This window comes from Gossypium arboreum, chromosome 6 (genome assembly GCF_025698485.1).
Source record: "Gossypium arboreum isolate Shixiya-1 chromosome 6, ASM2569848v2, whole genome shotgun sequence".
NCBI lineage: Eukaryota > Viridiplantae > Streptophyta > Magnoliopsida > Malvales > Malvaceae > Gossypium > Gossypium arboreum.
This window is the reverse complement of record NC_069075.1, coordinates 121,765,996-121,792,820: the sequence shown is the minus strand read 5'-3', so window position 1 is coordinate 121,792,820 and position 26,825 is coordinate 121,765,996. Positions and strand designations below refer to the sequence as shown.

Below are 26,825 nucleotides of genomic sequence, written 5' to 3'. Positions count from 1 at the left end.
TTTTTTTTTTGTAAGATATTTTCTAAACTGATAAGGCTCTATTCATTGTCTTCACTGTCAAAGAACAAAAGGAAAATATTTCAGTGTAAGGAAGGGGAAGCTGTCTTCATTATCGAAGAAAACAATCCCTTATATTATAATTTTATATTTTTTATGATTTAGTCCATGAAATCCAAATTTTTACTAGTTTACAATTTAATTCCTCAAAAACAAATTGTCAAAATTTAGTCCTTACAACTAAAATTGTAAAATTTTTCAAAAATTAGTCCTTGATTTTTGAACAGTTAAAGTTTCATATTCTATTTTTCAAAATTGTAAATTCTCAAATAATGAAAATTAGTCCTAAAACTCAAGTTTTGAAATCTTTACTAATTTAACCCCTATAGTTTCAAATAATGTAAATTAGTCCTAAAACTCAAACATTTTATAATAGTATCAGTTGCCTTCTTTGTACCTTTGTCTTAATACACTTACTCTAAGAGAGAGCCGCAAATTGACCTGATTCTTTTTCCTTGAGGTTTCTCCCTCCCTCTTTTTTTTTTTAGTGACATTTTGTTAAGTCTTACTTTTTCATGTCTTTGTAGGATGAAAGAATGGTCCTACATGTTAAGCTGTAAGGCTAAAGAGCTATCTCTCATTGCCATTATTTTTATGGCTGCAACTATTATTATGTGGACATGTGACAGAAGTCCAGTATTTACTTTCTCACTACTATCCAATAATCAATTGTTACAACTCTCTTCAGGTCTCTCCCTTGCTTCTATGAAATAGATATATTTGACAAAACATTTAAGAGGAAGAGTACTTCTACTTACATGCTCACGATAGCTTTCCTTCCTCATAATATCTGGTGCAGATATTAAAAGAGTGCCATTAGAACCCAAAAGACATGTCAAAGAAGATATTTCTCTGTTGACACAGAGGAAAGTTATACATAACGAAGATGAAGATCATTTGGATAAGACACTTTCTATTGATACTGTTGACACTACAGTAAAACATGTTTTTAGCAGCGTTTGAATGAAAAATGCAGCTAAAGATCGAGTATTAGCGGTGCTTTTTTAAAAACGCCGCTATATGTACACCTTTAGCAGCGTAAACGTCGCAAAAAAATTAACACAACGCCGTCGTTTTGTATTGTGCCTTTAGTGGCTTTACCGGCGCTTTTTGAAAACGCCGTTAAAGATCGAGTATTAGCGGCGCTTTTTTAAAAACACCGGTATATGTACACCTTTAGCGGCGCTTTTTGAAAAACGCCGCTAATGCTTGATCTTTAGCCGCATTTTTTGAAAAACGCTGCAAAAGAATTTTGCAAAATGCCATCATTTTGTATTGATCTTTTAGTGGCTTTAGCAGCATTTTTAAAAAGCGCCGCTAAAGATCGAGTATTAGCAGCGCTTTTTGAAAAACGCCACAAAAAATGAAAAAATTAAAATACTATTATTTAAAATAATTTTAAAGATTTTTGATATATGACTAATTGTTTTTAATTTTATGTTAAATATTTTCTTATATAATTGTAAAAGAGATAGTATTAATTTTAAAATATTGAATTAATTATCATTATAGTTTAGGGTTTACGGTATATGGTTAAAGGTTTAATGTTTATGAGTTACTATTTTAAAGTTTATGGATTATGAGTCTAGGGATTATGGTTTAAGGGTGGTTTAAGGGTTGGGGTTAATGGTTAGGGATTAGGGGTTAAGTGTTTAGGGATAGGGGTTTAAGGGGATAAGGGTTAGGCGTTAAGGGGACAAGGGTTAGGCGTTAAGGGGACATGGGTTAGGGGTTTATGGTTTATGAGTTAATATTTTAAGGTTTATGGATTATGGTTTAGGGATTATGTGTTGGGGTTTAAGGTTTAGGGGTTAAGTGTTAAAGGATAGGGGTTATGGGTTTAGGGTTTATGATTTAAGATTTAAGATTTAGGGGTAAGGGTTAGAGGTTTAGGGTTTAGATTAATTAGTATTATTTAATTTAAATATTAAACGATTTCTTATATAATTGTAAAAGAGATAATATTAATCTTAATATATTAAAATTATGATTATAGTTTAAATTATTTAAGAGATAATAGATAAAATTTATATATATTATTTAATAGTGACTATCATAAGTTAATTATTATGGCTTCCAAATTATAACAAATAAAAATAAATATGAAAACTAAGAGATTAGTGGCATTTTTTAAAAAAACACCACAAAAAAAGGGCATTAGAGGCGTTTTTTTAAAAAACGCCACAAAAAACACTATGAAAACGGCGTCGTTTTCCTTTCTTATATTTCATCTTCTTGTGTCATGCCCGACACTTAGCCATTTCCCCCAAAATCCCAAAACAGATATCCCAAACGCTTAGCCATTTCCAGCAAAATCCTAAAATAGATTTCCCTAATTCTCTACATTTCCCCTAATCCCTAAATTTCCCCCAAAATCCCTAAGTTTTTTTTAATAAAGCCCTTGTATTTAAAAAAAAATCAATTTTTTTCAGGATTAGGGAAAGCGATTCAGCCAGGTATTTCAACATCTAGAGTTTCTGTCAATGTTAGAGAAGAGGTAAATATTCGAGTAATTCATGCTTATAGTTGATTTTTATTTGAATTTTGATCGATCTTATTTTTCTTTTATTTGTAATTGATGTCGAAGATGCTTGATTTGTTTAGGCTTTGTCTCAGTAAATGCTGATATAAAGTAAGAAGATAGTAAAGAATGCAAGATTAACATTTTTTTTTGTTTCTTTTTCTTTTAATATATGTGAGGTTCTAGCAGATTTATCAACGAAAATGAACTTTTAGAAAAATGAAAATATCGGGAGTTTTGGCGAGAGAGAATTTCCTTTTCTCTTTCTCCAGATTCATTTGATTTATGTGATTATGTCAAGAAAGACGTAGGACTCTTACCCTTTTTTTGCCTATAAATATACATACTTATACCCCTTCAGTTCAGAATCAGAGAGAGAAAAGAACAAACCCAAGATTTTAGTTTTAGTTTTTGAATCTTTAGATCAAAAGAATGGCAGAGGAAGTAGTATTGCTAGATTTCTGGCCAAGTATGTTTGGGATAAGATCCAGGATTGCTTTGGCTGAGAAAGGGATAAAGTATGAATACAAGGAAGAAGACTTGTGGAACAAGAGTGCTTTACTGCTGCAGACGAAACCTGTTCATAAGAAAATCCCTGTTCTTATCCATAACGGTAAACTTGTTTGTGAGTTGCTCATTCAGGTTTAATACATCGATGAGGTATGGCATGACAAAGCTCCTTTGCTCCCTTCTGACCCTTACCAAAAAGCTACTGCTAGATTTTGGGCTGATTATGTTGACAAGAAGGTACGTTCTTTTTTTAAGAGGCAATATGTGAAAATAAGAAAATAGTTTTAGTTCAGAAATCATTATAAAATTTCTCTCTGGAAAAATGTGAAGGCATAGCATGAAAATTTTGGCTGTAATTTAGTTGTATAATGATTTAGAGTAGAAATTCTACGGTACAAGATTTGCACCTTTTCCTTTTTTGGCATTTTTATTCATTTTTCACTTACAAAAGTACATATTGATGAGGAGTGGGTGTCTGCTTGAAAATGACTGTGCATTCCTTTTAGTTATCTTAAAAAGAAAAAAATTTTGGCTTTTCGGATGAAATGGTTATCAAGTTGCTTAAATCAAATTCCTTTAAGTTGTGTTAGTATATCATAGTTTTTTCTATCAGGTTTAGATTATGGCATTACATATTTTGTCTTGACAGACATCATGATCCTGCTATTTTTATTCATTGATTGATGATAGGATTTTGGACTTGTACCTATAAAAGTTGCTACTTGGGGACCATTTGTTCTTCTTAATATGGACAATGAGATTTTACAAAAGGACAATATTGATACTGACAACGTTACAAGTGAATGGCTTGCTAGCTCCTCTGAATTATTTAGCCTTAATGGAGTTGATACCACACTAACTTATGTTTGTCGATGTGAGTACATCATAGAATGTAACTGGAAGGTACGTCTCTGTGGTTAATGGAAGCTCCTTCAATTTAATTTCTTGTTCTTAGCTTTTTATGATAATACTTAAATGATATATGGAGTTTCCTTGTAGCTTTAATGATGCTGTCTGTGTGCTTTGTCTTCTGATAAAGCATTAATTATTATTATCACTAGCACTAACAACATTATGTTGTCTTGAATATTAAATTGCATATTCTCCATACTAATGATTATATGATTGTTATCAAAAGCTTGCTGAACATACATGGAGATGGCTAGTTGTATTTTGTTTCTTTTACTTACAAGTATTCTGCGACAACTACTTGGATGGTGGTTACCATGTGCTATTTGCACACAAAGGCCTTGCATCTGGTCTTTCACTTGATTCATATACCACCTCAGTATGCTTCGGTCTGTCTTTTCTGCTAGTTATATTTAAGATTAAAATGCTATTTGTTTGGCTTGTAATGTAATACGAACATGCTCGAAGCTTCTTTTAAGGTAATTTTATTTATTATATGATATTATATGCTCATTGTAGTTTTAGAATATCAAACATGTGAAAACATAGTATTCACAATGCATAGTAGTAAGCAAGTGAATAAATTTTATTTTGTACCTATAAGCTAGATATTTTGAGCAAGGTAAATTATGACACTTGCAACGATTAAAGAAAGGATAAATACATCATATAAAAAGAAGATAAATCTTGTTTAGGGCATATTTTGAGATTCTTCCTTAACAACAAAATACATAAGACAAACATGATCTGACATGTTTAGTTACTATTCTTGAATAGCAATGCCTTCTTTTTTATGCTTTCACTTGTAATATTCAAGACAGACAAGGCCAAGATGCGGCAGGTTTGGATTTTCTCTATGTCGGTTCTTGTAAGGACAGTAGATGGAAGAGATAATGTTGTTTATATTCATCTTAAAGGACTCTGCTTCTTCCATCTACTGTTCCAAAGGTAGGTAAAGGATGACATATTTCCTGATGTTGTTGTTATTTGTTCAGGAATGAAAGGAAGGTTACCGTAATACTGAGTAAAACAATTATCTAATGCATGCACCATATTATCCCAGATAAAGAAAATAGTAGCCTTTTGATTACAGATACTGAGTGTCACTCTGCAACCATGTCTATATGCTTCTCTATGCACAATACGTACTTGGAGAATGATGATTGCATCAACCATTGTTCACCTGCCCTCAGTCACACATGCATATACATAATTGTCTCTTTTCCCTGTATCAAATATTTGATTTCGTTTTGTCGAAAAAAAAAGTTTGATTTTGTATTGGTGAAAAAAAAATTAAGCGTTTGCTTAAACTGTGAAAGATTCTGCACATAAAGCTGTGAATTATGAAAATATTTTGTTTAAAAGACTGTTTTGATCACGGCTTTGATCTTATCCTGCATAAAGAAACCATTCGGCTTCTTTTCATTAGATTGACAATATATAATCTTCGTGGGCTCAATAACTTAAGTGTTGTTAATAATATAGATTATAGAAACTAAAACTAACATTTATAAATAAGGCACCTTGAGAATTGTTCTAATTCCAAATTGAACTTTCTTGAAACTATCTAGTGTTGTTGGTTATCACTGAAAGGTTTAGGTGTAAAGCTCCTTCAACTTTTGGATAGCAAATATTAAATGCAAAAAATATGTCTATGTGAAGAGTAATGAAGGCATATGTATACCACAAAATATTTTACTGGACCTCTATGTCTTGAGCTCTGAATTCTGCACATATACTAGATACATGCTTCTATTTTTACGTAAGTTTTAGATTATACAAGGTTAATGATAGGAATGTTGTTTTAGAGGAGACTTATGCTTGGCTTCATATACATTAGCCTCTCAAATGTTGCGTTTATGTATGTTGGGCAGTTCAAAGTGCATGCGTGTGTGGGATGCTGACATTAACCGGGGTTCAAAAGTTCCTCTTACATAATATTGATGTTTTCTACTTTTTAGCCATAGTTGCAGTCTGTAGAATTCAACCATTTTTCTATTTTATTATAGAGAAGATTTTATGTGCGACATGTATTCTGTAACTTATTTCGTTTTTCATGTATTGGTAATATGGTTCCTATTTAACCGAGCTCTTGTTTTGGCCTTAGGATGACAAAGCTTTTATTGAGAGAAGTCTAGCGGATAGTGAAAAAGTTCAGGTACTAGCAAATAATCTCTGGTTTTGTTTGTATGCTCAAAATTTACTGTTAATCTTGCAACCTCCAAAACCTGTTTAATAACCAAGGAAAATACGCAGATGGAAGACATTAGACTGTGTGAAGGTGTTCAAAAGGGTATTGAATCACCTGCATATAGTACTGGAAAGTATGCGCCAAATGTTGAGAAGGCCATGCATCATTTCCATTGTCTGCTCTATGATAATCTCATAAACTTCTTCTGTTTGTTGAATGCATTTCTAAACTGCTGCTTAGCATTCATTGGAACTGCCCAGGGTAAGTTTCTTTTTGGTTTATATTGTTAAGAAGCCTTTTTTTTTCTTCAAGAATATCCATCTTCAGTATAATTCTATTAAATAGAATTTGTACTGTAGTCCCATATTTTATGATCTGCTAGATGATTTGGCTACATCCATGCTTGTCCTCTTATTGCAAACTAAGTCTCATTCATATCGTATTAGCATAGATTGTAATAAAACACAATATAAAGTAATGGAAAAAAACAAAGAACATGATGCATAAGAAATATATAAAATATATTAATGAGGATTAGGTAGATAGAAATGCCATCAAGAAGTATGCTGCTTGTGTTGATCATTTGTGATTTGAACTTATTTTTAATGATATGGTGGAGACTGAAAGATCTTTGATATGTGAGGTAAATACCACTTCTTAACACTAATTAATGTTGTATACATTTGATTAATTAGTTTTTAAAATATATTTGTATAAAGTATTTTAATTTTTTACTAATTTAAATAATTTTTTTATTTTTATATTTGTAAAAGAAATTAGTTATAAAATAAAAAATAGAATTTAGTTTTCTAAATTTTAAAATATAGATAATGTATAAATAGTTTAAAATATAAATTTATTTGAATAAATTGAAATTTAATTGAAATAACCAATAAAATGGTCAAATTATAGTTTTCTCCCTCTATCATGCTAAAATTTAATATTTAATCCTTATACTTTGATTTGACATAATTTAATTTAATTGTTATCTGTTAGTTCAATCAGTTAGTATTGTTGACTCTATCAAAATGCTGATTTGAATTTTATTATTAGAATTTATATATTTTAAAAATATAAATTTTAGCATTTTAACCATAATAGTTAATATTGTTAATTGACTATTGAATTAATTGATTAATTTATATCAAATTAGTTGAATGAGCTCTTTGTCATAATCATTATTGTTAATTTGATGTTGGGATGTTTCATTTTTGGACGTACCATTTTTGTTCATCCGAGAAAAAAGGGTAAAAGGATACTATTTCTTAGGTTGCTTTCATTTTTTTCTTTTCACTTCTTTTTCTCCTACTTGTTGCATGTGCAGGCACATGAAACCACTAAAACTCCATCTCACTTGAAACTTTTTTTCTTCTTTTCAAGGAACACCGACACCTGTGTTTCAGTTCTCATCACATAGTTATTGGATTCCAGCTTGCAAGTGGCACAATACGTCTCCTCTTTATTTACTTTCTTCATCTTATGATGGGAAAGTAATGTTGTGGGATCTAAGAACAGCGGTATCATTTTGTATTTTCTGCATTCTTATAATTTAACTATATATTGTTTTTCTGGATATCGTTTTGATGATTACTTTTTGTGTGGCAATAGCTCTTTTATGTTTTGAATGGTGGCAAATGGAATAAGAAAAATCAACTACACTAGATTGTTGTCCAAGAACAATTTGCAGAAGGCACATAATGACTAGCTCCTACCTCTACGAATGCTTGTGGGAGGCATTGCAGCAGCGAATAAGGATGATATTGATCAACATGCAGTTGACACCGTATGTGCTCTGAATTTGAATTCAGATGTTACTTTTAGATATTTTATGTGCAAAAAAGTATTAGAGTGCCTTATGTTTGTATGTTACTTAAGCAGATTATAGATAGAACCTGCAATAGGATCAACTAATTAGTTGATCAAAAACTACACCCTATTTTGTAATCGTCTACATGCATATTTGCATATACTTAATAATAATCTCGTGTCAACTAATTATTCAATTTTTTATTTAAATTTAAATATCAACATTTTATTTTTATTTGAGTTGAAAGAAAAAAAAACACAAATTGCAATTTTGACTTAGTTAATCAATTTAAATAATCAATGTTGATATTTCACATGGGAATGGATATTCAAATCTTATATTTTACATGGTTATGATTTAAGTCCTTATTTCATTTAAGGAACTTCATTATAATATCTTATTTTATTGATATTTTTATATTTAATCTAATTTATATTATTTATTTTAGTTTTGATTCTAAATTTTTATTTTTATTTTAATATTTAAGATAAGTGAGTTCTAACTTTTAGATTTTAATTGTGTTATTAATTTATTATTTTAAATTCTAAATTTAAATTCATTAATTTTTGTATTTAGTTTTAAAGTTAAAATTTTAATAGAAAATTTAATTTGATAATGAATTTTAAATTTTTATATTTTTCATGACCTTTATAATATTTTATAATATATATTTTTTGAATTTTATGACTTTTAGCAACGTTTTTGGGAAAAGCGCAGCTAAAGGTTATGATCTTTAGCGGCGTTTGTGGAAAAAGCGCCGCTAAAGGTCATGATCTTTAGCGGCGTTATCTATAGCGGCGTTTTTTGTGGCGCTTGTAAAAACACTGTAAATAGTTTTAGTGGCGCCTAAAAGCACCTCTAAAGACCTTAAAAAACGCTGCTAAAGTCAATTTTGCTACAGTACGAAAGTTCTTCAGACTTTGAAACTATTCAAATTCAGAAAAAAGGTAATCTACTTTATCAAATTTGTTAATATTGTAGTGGATATTGTTTTATAGTAACTGTTATGCTCAATCATTTTTGTTGAGCATCACCAATATTCTTATCGATTCATGGTCATAATTTTTAGCTGCAAGCTGAAATCTGAGGCTTAGAATGACCAATGTCAACACATACATGTTTACATGAAGCATTTTCATTGGCATGGGAGATCGATTATTTTCCTACTTCTTATCTATCTTATTGTGAACTGTGAAGTCATCAATGATTATTAGAGCATATGAATTGTTCATGTTTTCCGCATTCATATTCCTGTATGAGTTCACTTTATGGAAATAGTAAATATAAAATTTTTCTAGTTTTTAAAGCGAAGGTTATAAATCTTAGCCTTATTCGTTTTGTTTTCAGTACTTTTTTTCCCAACCTCACACATAGGTTTGGTGTGCTATTTACATGGCTGTAATATCGTCCAATATTGAAACAATTTCTATTTTCCTTTATATTCCTTGTCTATGTTATCCAGACTCAGGGTGAGTACTGGACAATGGTATATATCAGCATTGTTATGCTCAATTTTTTGTAAGTTTTTTGTATATTTAAACATACCCTCATACCTATGTCTGAATGTGTGTTGGACGCAAGTACTCTAGGGAAAATGATTAGAACAAGTAAGATAGTTCATACTTCACAGTCAATAGTAGTTGAAAAGTTGCCTATGGTTATTATTCTTATGCTCCCTCTCTTTCTTTGAACATTTAGATGTTAGATCCATTAGGTCCATATTGTGATAATATTACTGATTACGGACTTTCATATTATTTGATCCTTGCTCCAGTTTGTAATTATGCTAAAGGAAAATGGGTTGTAGATGATAGACGGCCTTTGTATGTGAAAAATAAATAAAATAAAATAAAATAAAGAACACACAGATGTTTACGTGGAAATCTTTTCGGGAAAAAATCATGGACAGAGGAGAAGAAAATTCACTATGTCGAATTCTAATAATGACATGAGGAATAGACTATGTCTATTTATAGGCTTGTAAAGCCATATTCTAAAAAGACTAAAACACCTTATTCTAATCAATATAAAATAGATGGAGTTTAATAAGTTTTAAAAACCTTATTTTAAAATAAAATAAAAGAAGTGTAGTTCTATATGAATTTTACTTTTATTTTATTTTACCACTATATTTTATTTAAATAAGGATTCGGGTCATTTAATTCTAACAATCTCCACCTTGACACGAATTCTCAATAAACAAGTTCTTCATCGTGAACTCTCAACGAACACGTTCTCCACCTCTTCCATAAAACCCTTTAAGGGTTTAACTTCAACAATGGACACCAACCAAGTCTAAGCAATGCTCAAACTTGGTTATAGGAAGTGACTTAGTCATCATATCTGCAGGATTTTCATGAGTACTAATTTTGCTCACAATAATATCACCACAAGCAATAATATCACGAACAAAATGATACCGAACATCAATGTGTTTTGTTCTCTCATGAAACATTTGATCTTTTGTAAGGAATATTGCACTCTGACTGTCACAAAATACAGTCCTAATTTGAAGGTCTTCATTGAGTTTACTAAAGAGTCCTTTCAACTAGATAGCTTATTTACAAGCCTCAGTAATTGTCATGTACTCAGCTTCAGTGGTAGACAAAGCGACTGTAGTTTGCAAAGTGGCTTTCCAACTGATTGCACAACCTCTGATTCTAAAGACATAACCTGTGAGAGATCTTCTTCCATCAAGGTCTCCAGCAAAATCAACATCAATACCTAATGACTCTATCTCTAGTTCTTCCAAACTGTAAGCAAACATTAGTAGTACCTCGTAAGTATCTTAAAATCCACTGAACTGCTTTCCAGCGTTCTTTATCGGGATTCGTCATGTATCTGCTAACTGCACTGACTGCATATGATAAATCTGGATGTGAAACAAACCATAGCATACATGAGAGATCCCATTGCACTAGAGTATGGAACATGTGACATGTACTCAATCTCATCATCTGATTGTGAAGACAAAGCCGATGAAAGTCTAAAATGGGCTGCTAAAGAGTACTAACAGGCTTAGCACTCTGCATATTGAACCTGCAAAGAACTTTCTCAATGCACCCCTTCTAACTTAGGTACAAGTTACTTGATTTAATAATATCTGAGAATCTCCATACCAAGTATCTTCTTTGCTGGTCCTAAATCATTCATCTCAAATTCTTCACTTAGTTGGGCTTTAACCTTTCTTATCTCTCATTTATCTTTTGCTGCTATCAACATGTCATCAACATAAAAAAGTAGATACATAAAAGTCATCAACATAAAGAAGTAGATACACAAAAGAACCATCACTGTTTTTCTTAAAGTAAACACAACTGTCAAAACTACTTCTTTTGAAATCATTAGAAGTCATAAAGGAATCAAACCTCTTGTACCACTGCCTTGGTAACTGTTTCAAACCGTAAAGGGACTTTTTCAGCAAGCAAACATAGTCCTCTTTTTCTAAGACTGAAAAACCCTCTGGTTGTTGCATATAAATATCCTCCTCAAGTTCTCCATGGAAAAATGCAGTTTTTACATCTAACTGCTCAAGCTCCAAATCATGCATGAAAAGCTCGTATCGAACTATGCTTAACAACTGGGGAGAACACATCTGTAAAGTCCACTCTTGGAATTTGACTGTAACCCTTTCCAACAAGCCTTACTTTATATCTGAGTTCTTCAACTCCTGGAGTCCCTTATTTCTTTTTAAACACCCATTTACAATGAACAACCTTTTTACCTGTAAGAAGTTTTACAAGATCCCATGTTCTATTTTTGTGGAGTGATTCCACCTATTCTTGCATAGCAAACATCCACTTTTTTGAGTCTTCACAGCTAACTGTCTCAGAATAATTAGATGGCTATTGATTCGCATCTATATCTTCAGCCACATTTAAAGCATAAGCAACTAGATCAGCCTCAACATACTTCTTTGGAGGTTTAATTTCTCTTCTAGTTCTATTTTTAGCGATAGAGTATTGCGGTGAAGAAGCAACTCTATTATCAATTTTTGTACTGGCTTGAGGAGTCGAATTTATATTAATCTGATGCTCCACCTGCTTTTGATTTTCTTTATTGGAAGAGTCTTTAAGAGATAAGTTAGGTAGCATAGTAGTTTCATCAAAAACAACATCTCTGCTAATCACAACTTTTCTATTTTCAGGACACCATAACTTATACCCTTTTACACCAACTTTATAACCAAGAAAAACACATTTAATGGATCTCGGTTCCAATTTTCCATTATCAACATGAGCATACACAGGACACCTGAAGATCTTTAAATCAGAATAATTAGCAGGATTACCAGACCATATCTCTTGTGGATTCTTTTTCTCAATGGCAACAGATGGGGATCGGTTGATAAAAAAACATGCAGTAGAAGCTGTTTCGGCCCAAAACGACTTTGGTAAGTTGGCATTTGACAACATATATCAAACTTTCTCCATGATCGTTCTGTTCATTCATTCTGCAACGCCATTTTGTTGCGGAGTATGACGAACTGTGAATTGTTTCACTATCTCTTCTGACTTGCACAATCTATTAAACTCATCAGAACAAAATTCTAAGCCATTGTCTGTGCGTAGGTATTTATTTGTTTTCTCGTTTGTTTTTTAATCATAATTTTTTAAGACTTAAATGCGGAAAACACATCACTTTTCTACTTCAAGAAGAACACCCAAACTTTTCTAGAAAAATCATAAATAAAGGTTAGCATATAATTAGCTCCACCTTTCGAAGGCACTCTGGATGGCCCCCATAGATCAGAATGAATATACTCCAACATTCCTTTCGTGTTATGGATTCCTCTGGTGAATTGAACTCTCTTTTGCTTCCCAAAAACACAGTACTTACAGAAATTTAGTTTGCAAATTCCTTACCCATCAAGAAGTCCTATTTTGCTCAATTCTACCATGCTATTCTCACTCATATGCCTTAGGCGCATATGCTAAAGTTTAGTAATATCATCATCTGACAAGGAAGAGGAAGCGATAGCTGCATCACTAGCAACAGTAGAACCCTGTAAAACATATAACTTGGCATTTTTTCTCTACCTTTTTATCACAACAAAGGAACCTTTGGAAATCTTTAAAACCCCACTTTCAGCTGTGTATCTGTACCCTTTTGAATCAAGAGTACTCAACGAAATTAAATTTCTTTTCAATTCTGGAACATGTCATACGTCACTAAGTATTCTGACAACTCCATCAAACATCTTAACTTTAATTGTTCCAACACCTGCGATTTTACACGAAACATTATTTCCCATCAAAACAACACCTTCAGATACTGTTTCGTAAGTTGTAAACCAATCCCGATTGGGACTCATGTGGAAGGTGCAGCCTGAATCAAGTATCCACTTCTCGCTCACTTTAGAATTGTTGACTGAAGCAACTAGAATTTCACCATCGCTGTAGTCTTCTACAACATCAGCTTTATCAGAATTCTTTGGTTGTTTTCCCTTTTAATTCGCAGCCTCCCTTTTAATCTTGTTCTGTAGCTTATAGCACACAGATTTAATGTGCCCTTTCTTCTTACAGAAGTTACAAGTTTTACCTCTGTTTGAAGACTTTGACCTATCCTTAGATTTACCGCGAGGATTCCATTCCTGTGTCATTCCACGATCATCATCAGCATTCCAATCTTGTCTCCCACGAATAATGAGACCCTCTCCCTGAGAGTCGAGTTTAACCACAAGATGCTTCATCTTATCATACGAGGTCAAATAATCATAAACCTCATCAACTGTGAGTGACTCGCGGTTATATAAAATCGTGTTTCTAAAGGTTGAATAAGATGGGGGTAACGAACAAAGTAGAATCAACCCTAGATCTTCCTTATCATACTGAACCTCTATGGCTTCCAAGTTTGAGAGAATTTCTTTAAACACTATTAAGTGTTCGTGTACAAACGCACCTTCCTCCAAACGATGAGCATAAAGACACTGCTTCATATGCAGCTTGCTTGTTAGAGTTTTCGACATAAATATTTGTTCTAGCCTCTTTCATGATGCAGCGTGCGGTCTTCTCTTTTATCACATCCTGCAAAATTTCGTTGGACAAATGCATGTGTAATTGTGTTAATGCCTTTCGATCCTTACGCTTATTCTCTTCATCTGTTAATGTCGAAGGCATCTTATCTATCCCTAGCAGGGCATCCTCTAGATCCATCTGTGCAAGAACTACTTGCATCTTAATATGCCACAATGCAAATCTGGTGTTGCGATCCAACAACAAAATTTCATACTTCACAGATGCCATTACCGTGATCGAGATGAAAAACCTGGAAGCTCAGATACCAATTTGTGAAAAATAAAATAAAATAAAATAAAATAAAGAACACAGATGTTTACGTGGAAACCCTTTTGGGAAAAAACCACGGACAGAAGAGAAGAAAATTCACTATGTTGAATTCTAATAATGACAAGAGGAATAGACTATGTCTATTTATAGGCTTGTAAAGCCATATTCTAGTAAGACTGAAACACCTTATTCGAATCAATATAAAATAGATGGAGTTTAATAAGGTTTAAAAAACCTTATTCTAAAATAAAATAAAAGAAGTGTAGTTCCATATGGATTTTACTTTTATTTTATTTTACCACTATATTTTATTTAAATAAGGATTCGGGTCATTTAATTCTAACATTGTATTCTGGGTTTGGTCGTAAACAATGGCTAGCACCAACGTGGGCTTGTCGTTTGATGCAGCGTCAAGATTTTGCATTTGAAAAGCTAAGATGGCAACCAAAAGGCTGTGAAATGAAAGAATTTGAAGGGCCAAAGTTCTTAAAATGGTATTTATATCATTGTCTATGAATATTTTCCATTTTTTTCTATTTGAACATGGAACTCTTCACTTGGTGCTTCCAACTCAACCTATCAAAAGAAATGAAGAGCTGATATTTGCCAGTTCTGAAGTTCTAAGACTTAAGTTTCATGGATTGGGCCTTTTGGCGTTCCCCTTATAGATACATTCTCTTCTCTTTCCAGAAGTTGTTTTACTTGGTTAGAGTTTATATGACCTTTGATTGGTTGCTCTAATTACTTGTTTAAACATAACTAATAATGGTTAGACCATTTACGAATTCTTCTGATGCAATTACAAGATGTAAGACAAAACTTTAGCTTTTGTTGGAGATTCATTAGTTAGGCAGCAATTCCAGTATCTAATGTGCATGATCACAGCTGGTTAGGACAACTTAGATGTCCTAGATGTGGGCAATAAATACGGACTTGTCCTACCTCCAGGCAGTATACGTCCTAATGGTTGGGCTTATCGATTTCTTAGCACCAATACTACTATTCTGTACTATTGGTCTTCAAGCATTTGTGAATTGGAACCTTTTGATGTCAAGGACCCGCAAACAGAATATGTGATGCATCTTGATCGACCTCTATTTTTGCACCAATTTCTATACAAAATTGATGTCTTGGTTCTAAACACGGGGCATCATTGGAATCAAGTGAAACTCAGGGCTAATAGGTGGGTTATGTATGTTGGGGGTGCACCCAACACCAACAAGAAGATAGCAAATATGGGGAGAGCCAAGAATTTCACAATCCATAACACTATTAAATGGCTAAACTCTCAGCTCCCAAAGCATCCTCATCTGAAAGCCTTTTATTGGAGCATCTCCCCTATGCACTTCGTAAATGGAGATTGGAAAACAGGAGGGAGTTGTAACAATATCAAACCTATGTCTATAGGTAAAGAAGTATTACAAGTAGGATCTAGTGATCATGCTGCTGTCAGTGCTGTAAGATGGACAGGGGTTAAACTTCTGGACATAACTGCTTTGTCTCAGCTGTGAGACGAGGGTTACATATCTCGGATCAGTATTACATCATCGAGAGGAGTCCAAGACTGCTTGCATTGGTGTTTGCCTGGTGTTCCGGACACATGGAATGAAATCCTTTTTGTACAAACTTAGACATAAATAACTGTTAATGAATGTAGAATTTTTGCAGCATGACCTGAGACATGAAAGTGTTGCCTATTCCTACCTTCAATTGGGCATTACTTTTGACGGGGTCCTTTAATCACATCTCCCATAAACAGGCTTCCTCGACTCATTTTTGTGATATAGAACCCCAAATTTTGGTGGTTCATGTATTTATAGTTTAGTTTCTAGAATTTTTCTCTTGGAGTAAAATTTAGCCTGACATTAGGTACTGTACAGTCTCTGAGGAAGACAAAAAGCTTACATGGGATAGAAAAAATAAGACTAAAAAAATGTGATATAGAGTTGGGTATTGGAGAGATGACCGCAGCAATTACACCCGTGTATCAGTTATGGCATAAGTGTGTGTTTGCCATTTAGGTGAAATTTTTGTCAATATAAATTTGTTTCTTTGTCCTTTCACGTAGAGTTTGTCATGTGTGTAAGACGCAGAGGTGTTGTTCTTAGATATTTGACTGGCGGTAAATGCTTAATGGTGCAATTGATGGACCCAGTCTTCGACTGAGCCAGTCCAAATATTTAAAGAGAATTGAAGCATTCCTTTTTCTTTCATATTCTGTTGGAGGATTAATTGAATGAAAATGATGTGAAATCACCCTTTCTTTTTTTTTTTTTGGTGAAAAGAAACAAAAAGACCAACTAAATAGTTACATCCAAATCACCCTTTCTTTTAATTATAATTAGTTTAGTAGACTTTTTAAAAATTAATTAATTAAACTAAAATGAAATGCCACGTAGGAAGAGTCAGTGGCCAGCTTGGCCTCGCATTCATTCAAATACCCATCCAGCCGTTGGTAGTTGCTTATAACCAAAATAAGTACTCTTCAGGTCAATCTCCCATCTTCTTCATTTTCCAACGCAACCAAAACAACTGATATACAAACCATAGTTTGATTTTTGTTTAATTTCAATGAATTTGATTCGGTTTTTTCGTTTATAATTAGTTTATAATTTTTATAATGTATATAAATTAGTGAAAGTAACTTAAACAATTATTAAAATATTTTAAGTTTTCTTTTTAAAAAAAGGAATTCAATAAATATGATTCAAGTATATTTGATATTCAATTTTTAAATAACAAAATAATATAAATGAAAACCGAAGTTTTATTGTTTGCATTTTTATTATTATAATGTAACTATAAAAATTAATAATGTATTTATTGATATCGAAATAGATTGATTGATTGAATCGAAAATCAATGTATCTCAATATATAATATATAATATATAACATATAATATATGATTCGATAAAGAGAATGAAACAGCCTTTGTACAAACTTCTTTGAAAGCTTAAAAGGCCAAAAATCAGAATAAAAAAAAAAAAAAAAGCAGTTGAAGCTTTTATGAAATAATAATGTCACAATTGAATTTAAATTTTGAATTCTAAAAAACTAAATTTTATGAAATAAAATTTAAAGATTAAATTCTTAATTTTTGAAAAATATAGAGAGTTATAACGTATTTTAACGTATTAGAAACAACCCGGAAAAAAATAAACCAATACGAATAAGGTGGTCACGCCAATTCCAAGAACCCGATCATCCGAGTATGATCCCAGATCCCTACAAAATTATTTTCTCCGTTCCATACTGTCTAAATAATAATCTCTTTCGTTTTCTCACGTAAATAAGAAGAAAAAAAAAAGTAAATATATATATCAAGAGAGATTTTTGTTTAAACTTGACGTCGGCAATGGCGGAAGATTTTGCAAGGGCGGTGGAGGACGGGCTAAAGCTAGGGAAACGGATATACATGGGGAAAGACAGAGCGGTACAGCCTCCGAAGCCGCTACCACTAATGGAGCGGTCAATGCATTTTTACTTGCCATCGGCTCCGATGGTGTATGCGGTTATATCCGACCCGAGGATTGTCGACAACCCGGATATTCCAAGTTACCAGCCTCACGTGCATGGAAGGCTTGATCCACCTGCATTGATTCCTCTACAGATGAACGGGGTCAATCTCGACGTTGATTGTTATGGCGATTCAGCTTTTGTTCAAGTTTCTGGGATGTGGAGGGTTCATTGCGTTATGCGTAGCCGTTCCTGTGATTGTCGCATTGCTGTCCCCATGGGTGACGAGGTGAGTTCTTTTCAAAGCTTTTTAGCATTGTTTTAGTGTTTATCTTAGCTTAAAATCATCCCTTTTCACCCGAGAAGTTCTGTTTGCTATTTGATTCTAAGTGTACGCTGTTGTTGTTTCTTTTTCTTTTTTTAATAATTTGATAATTGGAAAACTACGAAGCTGTAAACTTCAACTAAGAATTAAGGGAAGCAAGAACAACTTTAAAAACAAACTACAAAGCTGTAAAAGGGTTGTTCTGCAGCCATTTTGAAGGGAAAAAAATGATTTTGATGTTGATTTTCTATCATGTTGGCCTCTTGATGTGTGTTCTTTCAACACGAGAAACATATATATTTTTAATAATTTAATGGTTGTCAAGCAATAATAAATTATTTGGCTAACAGGGTTCAATTCTAGGTGTTGAGATTGATCTTCCTACAAAATCATATTCTACAGAACTGATTGGAGTAGAAGAAAGTAAAGGTATTCAGAATATAGCCAAACCAGAAGATGGACAGTTTTTGAAGCCTCATATATTTACATTAACAATACCAAAGGTACACCAATGTCTCAAAGTTGTAGTGAATTTACTCAATTTTCTTTTAAATCTATTGTTTTTAATGGATGTTTGTTTTATATCTCCAGATCGATGGGGGTACTTATATTTCAATGAAGCTTCACTGGTCTCAGAAATCGTCATATAATGACGGTAAGTTCACTTTGACTGTGCCCTTCAATTTTCCTGAATTTGTTACTCCTGCTATAAGGCAAATCCCAAAGAAAGAGAGGATACAATTGAATGTGAGCTCTGTTATTGCAAGTGGAATCGTGTACCAGGCAGTGAGTCATCCTTTTCAGGTGCATATTTGATTTAGGACCATTAAACTTGTGTTTTGATTTTTCTTTCTTTTGACTTTATGATGATATTACTTCGTTCCTTGTTTTTATTCTTGTCATTGTTCATTTCACCCCTTCAAATTTTCAGGAATCAAAACGTGATGGAGGGCATATTGGTCTCTTATATGAAGCAAATGTTATGACATGGTCCCATACTGACTTGAGTTTCTCATATGGTGTAAGATTTTGAAAACTTGTTGCTATATTATCTTTTCTTTAGAACTACAAAATGACAGTTTCATGAAACATGTATTTACCTAAGATCTTAATTAAAACAGGGATTTGTCGATACTTTTATCAGAAATACCTCAAATTGTTATGATCAAGATACGTATGATCACATCTTGTCTACATCCTTTATAGGTGTCTTCCGGTAACATATTTGGAAGTGCCCTTTTGCAGTCTCCATCTTTATATGATATTGATCAAAGGGACATCTTCTGTATTTATCTTTTCCCAGGAAGTCAGCAAGGGAAGAAGGTTGGTCTAGCATTTGTTTCTTGCCTTGGTTTCTAATTTGATTCTTCTTTTTGGTATCTATCTTCAACCTATTGGATTTATAGGTGTTCAGAAAGGAGGTCATTTTTGTTGTTGATATAAGTAGCAGCATGCGAGGGAGGTCGCTTGAGAGTACCAAGAATGCAATAAACACAGCCCTTTCTAAGCTCAGTCCTGAAGATTCATTTAACATTATAGCTTTTAGTGATGAGACTTTCCTATATTGCACGTCCATGGTGTTGCCTTCCGAGGAATCAATTGAAAGGGCCTCTGAATGGATGTCCAAGGAACATAGTGAGGGGAACGGTACAAATATGCTTATTCCACTTCAGAAGGTGTTGACAGATTTCCTTTGTTTTTTATTGCACTTCCCACGTTTTCTGTATTTGTTCAAGAGAATAGAAAATGATTTCTTTTTTGTTTTGGTTCCTAAGAAGATAGTTTAAGATATTATTCTTTCTCATGATTATTACCTTTTGCTTATTTTTGTCAGGCAGTTGAGATGCTATCAAACACACCTGGTTCAATTCCTATGGTTTTTCTTGTTACAGATGGGACTGTTGAAGATGAGAGAAAAATTTGTGAGTGGATGGATAAGCGTATGAAAAATGGAGGGTCATTATGCCCACGCATACATACTTTGGGCATAGGTAAATAATTTCAGTTGTTTGGGTCTCCTATATTTTCAGCTATTAGCATAGTATTAATTTGCCTTTAAATTCGCTGAAATTATTTCTCATCATTGGTGAGAATGTCAGTCGTCTGCTTAGTAACTTGGGATCGTATACATTTCAATTGCTGAATCAGATTATATAATTTCTTTACACCATAAATTCTAGTTAACTTGTTGGAAAATTTCAGGTAAATTCTGCAATCACCATTTCCTGCGCATGCTGGCTATGCTTAGCCGGGGGGAATATGGTGCTGCTTGTGATCTAGGTTTGTATGCACTTGGACTTTATATTTGAACTTCAAGCTAAAGAGTTGTGTTCTTCAAGGAAATTATTGTGCATAGATTGCTAGAGATTCTTTTGAACTATCTTTCCTTTAGGGAATTCTTTTATAGATAATTTCCATGATCTATATAGATGAACGTTCTTTCTATTTTCTTTTTTATTTAAATAAGTTATTTGATTTCCCCTTAATGTTGGAAACATACTTGCTGCACCAAGGGAAAAGTGTAGAAAAAGGTTTAGAAAAGCTGTTTCCAAGTGCCAATCCCTAACCTAGAATTTGGATTTCGTATGAGGATCTATGGTTAACATGGAACCTTGAATGGTTGTGCTTTGGGTTGAGTCAAGTCCCCCCTTTTTTTACGAAAGCTTGAGTCAAGTCTTAGTTATGTGTAAATATGCTGTAAGTGGTTCAGTGATGTTGCTTACGAGAGCATAGTAGTTAGCTTTTTTCTTGCTCTCTTTACTTAAGTAGTTCTCTAACTTCCACAGAAACAGTGTTTCAGAAGCTTTAACTCTCTGTACTTCGTAGTATTATGACTTATGAGTGTCTCCTTGTCTACCTATTGTTGCTTAAAATCATGGTTGTCCGCTTCAGTTTCTTCTTGCTTAGACAGTCTCCTTACAAGTTCTTTAACCTACTTCTATCGCCCAAATTGTACCTTGAATATAATGTTGAACTTAAGCTCCTTATCAAGTAATCTTTGTTAGTAAGTAAAATAAAAAATACTTGTACAATATTTGAAAGCTTGTGTCATATATCATTAAACTTACTAATATTTTCTTCCTTTTTTTCTTTTGTAAGATACAATTGACTCTCAGATGCAAAAACTATTCAGTAAAGGTTTATCTACTATTCTTGCAAATATAACCATTGATGCATTCGATGATCGTGAGCAAATAGAGGTATGTGTGTCACAATGCCTTTATAAGTTTCATTCATCTATGACATTTTATTTTCCTCATATCTACCATTCTCATACTCGGACATGGGCCTATCCAATATGGGTATGCATCCAATATAAGTACGATAAAATTTTTTTAATAAGGTTTTTCATTTATTTGGAGAGTCCTTAAAGGGTCACGTCCCTATTCCCATGTCCAATAAGTTGCCTGAATATCACAACAAACACCTTACAATGATGTATATCATGATTATTGTGTTTCTCTATCACTCTCTGTCATGCTTAACCTGTATGTTGTTTATGTATTCACGGTTTCTGTACGTTGTTAGCGATCATCATTTTCCATTATTGCAATTTAGATTCTATCCGTATTTGCAACAACCAACATGATGCGTGTTTCTTCTATAATGTCCTGGATAGGTGTACTCTTCATGTATTCCAGACCTTTCATCTGAAAGTCCATTGACAATATGCGGGAGGTGCCAAGGCAGTTTTCCTGACACTCTTAAAGCTAAAGGCATCTTAGGAGATTTGAGTAGTGTTATTATTGACTTGAAGATAGAAAAGGCTATGGACATATCTCTTGACAAAGTAAGGCGCCTACTACTCAGCTTGTTCATTTTAATTATGTTTTGCTGTACTATAATCTAGGGAGTGCTCTTTAGTCTTTTCGTTTTTTTTAGGGGGCAGGGGTTGATGTATCTCGTCAGTTCCATGCTAATTTTGTGTAATTTTTATCAAGTAGAAATTCTACCTGATGTTAAAATCAGACCTATTCCATTGCATTCAATATTTGAACTTCCAACTGGCCCTTGTTTATATTTGAATTGCCATGTCTACAAATTTTACCTTTCTTTGTGAGGGTAAGATTTTTTTAGTTGATTACATTGTGTATTACTGACCTCCTAATGTTCTATCTCGTTCCAACAAGCTGTTCTTATCTCTGGGGTTTGTATCTTTTTTCTTTCTGGTTATGTTTGACATTCACATTGCAATTTTTACACTAACTGCTACTTTTCATAATTATTGTGCAACTTTAAACGTTATTGCCTGTATGCCTCCATTGATTTGCTCCTGCAGTATTTTATATACTTAAAATTTCCTCTTATAGATTTCAGCAAGGCAGCAGATTGATCTACTCACATCGCAGGCATGGTTTTCAGAAAATAAGCAACTTGAGGAGAAGGTTTGTTTCTCAATATTGTTGACATTTCCATTGGATCAAAACAAGCACTTTAATTTAAATGCTAGCATTGCAATAGTTGGGCTAACCAGTCCTTTCAAGCAGAATAGCCTTTTGCCCCACACATTAATCTGGCTATAGATTTCCCAAATCCTAAAATTGCTCAGTGGCCACCTTAGGTACTAACCCTTTTTCCTCCTATAGTAATAAATGTTGCTGATGCTATTGATTTTGTACATGGCAGGTTGCAAAGTTGAGCTTAAGGACTTGCAACATCTCTGAATATACCCGTATGATTTTACTTGAAAAAGGTAAAATTGAAAGAGATACAGATACTACCGGAGCTCGAAAGGTATGCTTTTGTATGTAGTAATAGGTTACCACCGCATCATATCTTTCTTCACTCTTATGAAGAAGCTTGGGGTTCTCTGAGTACAGGTATCAAAGAAAGGCGACGCATGCAAACTTTTGGATTCGGCAGAGCCCAAAAAGATATTGCTTCAAATCCTTACAGTAGGCTTTGGTGATCTGCTTGCAACTGCCGAAAACATTTGTCCTGGATCTGAAGAAGAAATTTTGCCTGAAGTTGCCGAGATGTTAAACAAGGCAACTTCAAATTGCTGCGGTCGGCTGTGTAGACATTGCTGTTGCCTGTGCTGCATCCGATGTTGTTCAAAGATGAGTAATCAATGTTCCATTTTATTAACACAACTGTGCGGTGCTGTAGCATGCGTTGGCTGCAGTCAACTTTGCGCACTCTGCTGCCCACAAGAAGGGTAATAAACCCATTCCCACAGTTTGATCAACCTGCCATTATATTAACATTGCCATGGGCTGTTCTGGGGCTGCCTTCAATGTTTGAAAAATCGTTGTATATTGGTGTTTATAACGACTGTTCTGCCTTGTATATTGGTGTTTGTAATGTGTAAATTGATATTAATTATTATGTTACTTTAGTTTGAATCACCCGATATACACATTCACAGAGTCTTTAGTATCCCTTGCTTGCAATCTCGAAATTCATTCTTCATTTGCTGCATCACCGGATATAACGAACTCGAAGAAGGAATGTGATATGGATTATTTCGGAATATATCATGTACAACAGCAGACGGAACTTTTAAAAACCATGATACATGCAATTTGTATAACTAAACTTAAGTAGCAATCCTTAGACATGGAGCTCAGAATGACTTTCACTAGCCAGAAGATGCTGTTCAACATGTTCCTCAACTTCCACCTCAGACTCTTCATGATGGTTGTCTGCCTCTGTTTTTCTGTGTAAGGTCTCCTGGATTTTTGTTACGCCTTTCTCCATGGGTCCTATTGCTTGATTTATGGTTAATACAACATCCTCCACCACCTGTATAGGATGAAGTTCCCATGGATGTTTGAAATTTCTAAAATGTTTCAAGTCTAATATGCAGCATTGAAGGAACACGGCTGACTTACCCGGTGACCACCTTCAACAACTATGTCTTGGACACTCTCTTTGATGCTTGTTCCAGGTGCCTCCACCTGAGTTTCTGTTTTTTCTACCATGGCTGGTTTTTCCTCATTGCTTTGCTCTACCTTCAATGTTGCTTTGGTTGTTTCAGCGCTGACCATTCCCTTTCTGTTCTCTGAAACTGGGAGAAAATGATAAGGTTCCGCAGAGAAGACAAATACATGAGCAACGGCTGCAATTGCCATCTGCCAACCACATACACAATATTTATGGACTGAAAAAGATTAATTTCCAAAAAAAGAGATTATCCATCGACCGAAAAATTAGAATATGCCCAAAGTCCGAACAGAGATGTTTATAAGGCACAACTTACTTCTATACAAATAAAAAAGTCTTGCAATGCAGTCTGCATTTTCCCATGTTTGGGCAGAACCCCATATGCACAGAGCAGAGCAATGCCTACTCCTTGCCACCAAGTGGCAAACACAATAGCTTTGAAACTGATAAATTTTGCCAGTGGCTTTATAGGTCGAAGCCTTTCATGAGTTGCATCGTAGAACTGCACAAGGCAATATAGTGCCCACATTTGACTGAAGTTCATAACTACTGTTATGTATGGGTACCTGCAAGAGAGCAGATAAGAGCCAACTTCATTAGGCTTTATATGAAAGAATACAAGGGATTGCACAAAAAACCATCATACATACCCATAGTACCATTTGAATTCCCCATCACCATAAACACCAAGGACCTCCAACAAAAGTGCTAAGAACGCGCACAGTGTCTTCAGAATCATCTGAAGTTTACCAGCAGATGTCAAATTCAAGGAAATCATCACAAACAAAATCAAATGAAAGTCATATTAAATTGTTACGCCTTACATATTGAACGAGACCGAATTTTTCTACTGTAAGCAAGTCTTCCCCAAGGAGATATGGACGGAAGAAGAAGTTGCAGAACGACTTTTGATGTATCTCTTCTTCTTTTTCTTCTTCTCCTTCTTCTCCTCCTCCTTCTCCTCTTTCTAGCAATAGCTTACCTAGCCGTTTTCTAGATTCATTTTCTAGAAGCTGAATAACTCTTGTTTCACCACCTGGTGAGAATTGTCTTACGTTGAATGAAGCGTGTTTTCACCTTAATTAAGCTAATAGCAAAGCTTTCGTAATCAAGACAAGTCATGAAGATGTTGCTTACCTACTTACCTATACAAGCAATCAAATATCTTCCGAAAGAATACAAGGCAAAGGCTTCATAGCAACTTCTCAAAATGTCACAGGCAAGAGAAAATCTTGGGTTCCACAACGATATAACCTGTGCATGTCAAAGAAACACATTGCCTCCTAGTAAGGAATTAGGAGAAAAGATTTAAAGTTCTCAATTAATTTGCACCTGAAAGGGGCGATACTCAAGTTAGGTGTGGAAAAATTTCTATTTACTTTTATATGTTCAAAGAATTATATCTCGTATCCATGTCAAATATGGTACTGAATATGCTTTAATTTGAGGTGAGGATAGATTCTTTTTGGTCCCAGACTTAATTGGTAATTGCAGGATAGATAAGCATTCTAAAAAAGGCAAATAGGAAAGAGATAGGAAACTTACTGACTCAGTAGCGTAGACAGGAACCATGAACACAATAGAAACAATCCATTTTTGTTCCTGGGAAATTGACCAATTAATAACAATCAACAATTAGCCATAGAATTAGCTTCAGAGTTAAGAAAGGCAAGTAAAAAATCCGCATCCCTTATATATACGTTCGTTGGTATTAACACATACAAAAGTGAATCCTCACAAAACAATCACAAACTGGATATAAAACAATGCAGGGTTTGGAAATGGGAAATGAAATACTAACAGCAGGATTTGTATAGAATCTGAGATGCTGAAGAATGAGAAAAAGGGAGAGAATGAGAGCTACAAGTACAAACAATCCTCCTATAATAACTGCTGGATGGTGAAGATAAGTATACGCGTCTTCATAGGCTAAAACGACATGGCTGCTGCAGCCTGCCATTCCTGTACAATACAACCTTGAACGATTTAAATTACAAACTCATCATCTTAAAAACCTAAGTCTACCTAAACCCTAAAACCTGAAAACCAAAAACACATGCAAGTTGAAAAGGAAATCTTTTAAAAATCATAGGTTAGAAGTGGAGATGAATTAGAAGATAACTTTGGGATTGGCTTGGCAGTGTGAGTTTAGAGTTGAGAGATGGGACTTACGTATCTTTGCCCGCCATGCTGCCACGTAAAAGTTGCATCTGAGGTAGAGTCCTTTATTCTACGACACCTATGTTACCAGTTCTCCAAATTTATAATTTAACTCAACAACTTTCCCTTTTTTCTTCTTTGAAACGACTCATTTTGACTTCAATTTTCAAATTAATGCATTTTATTTTCCGTAAGAATTTTGAATTTATCTAATTCCGGAATGATATTCGATTCAACATGGAAAGTTATATTGCTATTTAATTTATTAAAAGTTATAAAATAATAACTAATTATTTTATTTTATTTTTTATCTCCGACCATTAAATGATTAATGGAAAAATGAAATGACAACTTTTAAAATTGACATAATAATAACTTTAACTCTTAATTTGGTCTTTTTCGTAGTTTTTACTTTTATTTATGACATTTTCATCTAAAATGTTAAAAAATAAATTTATCGATTAAATTTGAAGGATAATATACCAAAATGAAAACACATAAAAATCCAAGATAATAATTTTTATCTTTAATCATTCTTTTAAATTTAACTCTAAATGTCTCAAAGAACAACAAAACTATAAAAAAAAACCAAATTAGACAATGTGCAAATATTGAGGGTTAAATTTTAGAATCAATACTAATTGACACAACTTATAATGTTGAGGGTTAAATTTACTATTATGCCATTTTAAAAGTTGCAAAGTTATCTTCCTA

General features: G+C 33.5%; 2 protein-coding genes and 2 pseudogenes across 4 annotated transcripts; 3 read left to right on the top strand and 1 right to left on the bottom strand.

Annotated features, from left to right (window-relative positions):
- The first annotated feature begins 2,282 nt into the window (after positions 1 to 2,282).
- On the top strand, positions 2,283 to 8,191 carry LOC108473969 (uncharacterized; annotated as a pseudogene).
- LOC108471821 (protein trichome birefringence-like 16) lies at positions 7,909 to 15,913 on the top strand (annotated as a pseudogene).
- Positions 15,914 to 17,401: 1,488 nt separating this feature from the next.
- LOC108470680 (uncharacterized) lies at positions 17,402 to 23,413 on the top strand. Its single transcript, XM_017772092.2, has 13 exons — positions 17,402 to 18,029; positions 18,416 to 18,568; positions 18,657 to 18,869; positions 18,997 to 19,086; positions 19,272 to 19,388; positions 19,472 to 19,741; positions 19,900 to 20,056; positions 20,268 to 20,345; positions 21,165 to 21,265; positions 21,685 to 21,855; positions 22,376 to 22,450; positions 22,692 to 22,799; positions 22,886 to 23,413. Exons 1-13 carry the CDS (start codon positions 17,640 to 17,642, stop codon positions 23,225 to 23,227), a joined length of 2,265 nt encoding a protein of 754 aa, XP_017627581.1. The 5' UTR covers positions 17,402 to 17,639; the 3' UTR covers positions 23,228 to 23,413.
- Positions 23,414 to 23,496: 83 nt separating this feature from the next.
- Positions 23,497 to 26,251, bottom strand: LOC108470681 (protein LAZ1 homolog 2). Of its 3 annotated transcripts, none has more exons than XM_017772094.2 (9): positions 26,124 to 26,251; positions 25,753 to 25,913; positions 25,497 to 25,553; positions 25,097 to 25,205; positions 24,776 to 24,987; positions 24,602 to 24,690; positions 24,268 to 24,517; positions 23,900 to 24,139; positions 23,497 to 23,810 (listed from the first exon to the last, which is right to left on the bottom strand). In XM_017772094.2, exons 2-9 carry the CDS (start codon positions 25,909 to 25,911, stop codon positions 23,619 to 23,621), a joined length of 1,308 nt encoding a protein of 435 aa, XP_017627583.1. In that variant the 5' UTR covers positions 25,912 to 25,913; positions 26,124 to 26,251; the 3' UTR covers positions 23,497 to 23,618. The 3 variants fall into 3 exon arrangements, with proteins under 3 accessions (XP_017627583.1, XP_017627584.1, XP_052885410.1); XM_017772095.2 differs by having other exon boundaries at positions 25,816 to 25,913; XM_053029450.1 differs by lacking the exon at positions 26,124 to 26,251 and having other exon boundaries at positions 25,753 to 26,093.
- Between the last annotated feature and the right edge of the window lie 574 nt (positions 26,252 to 26,825).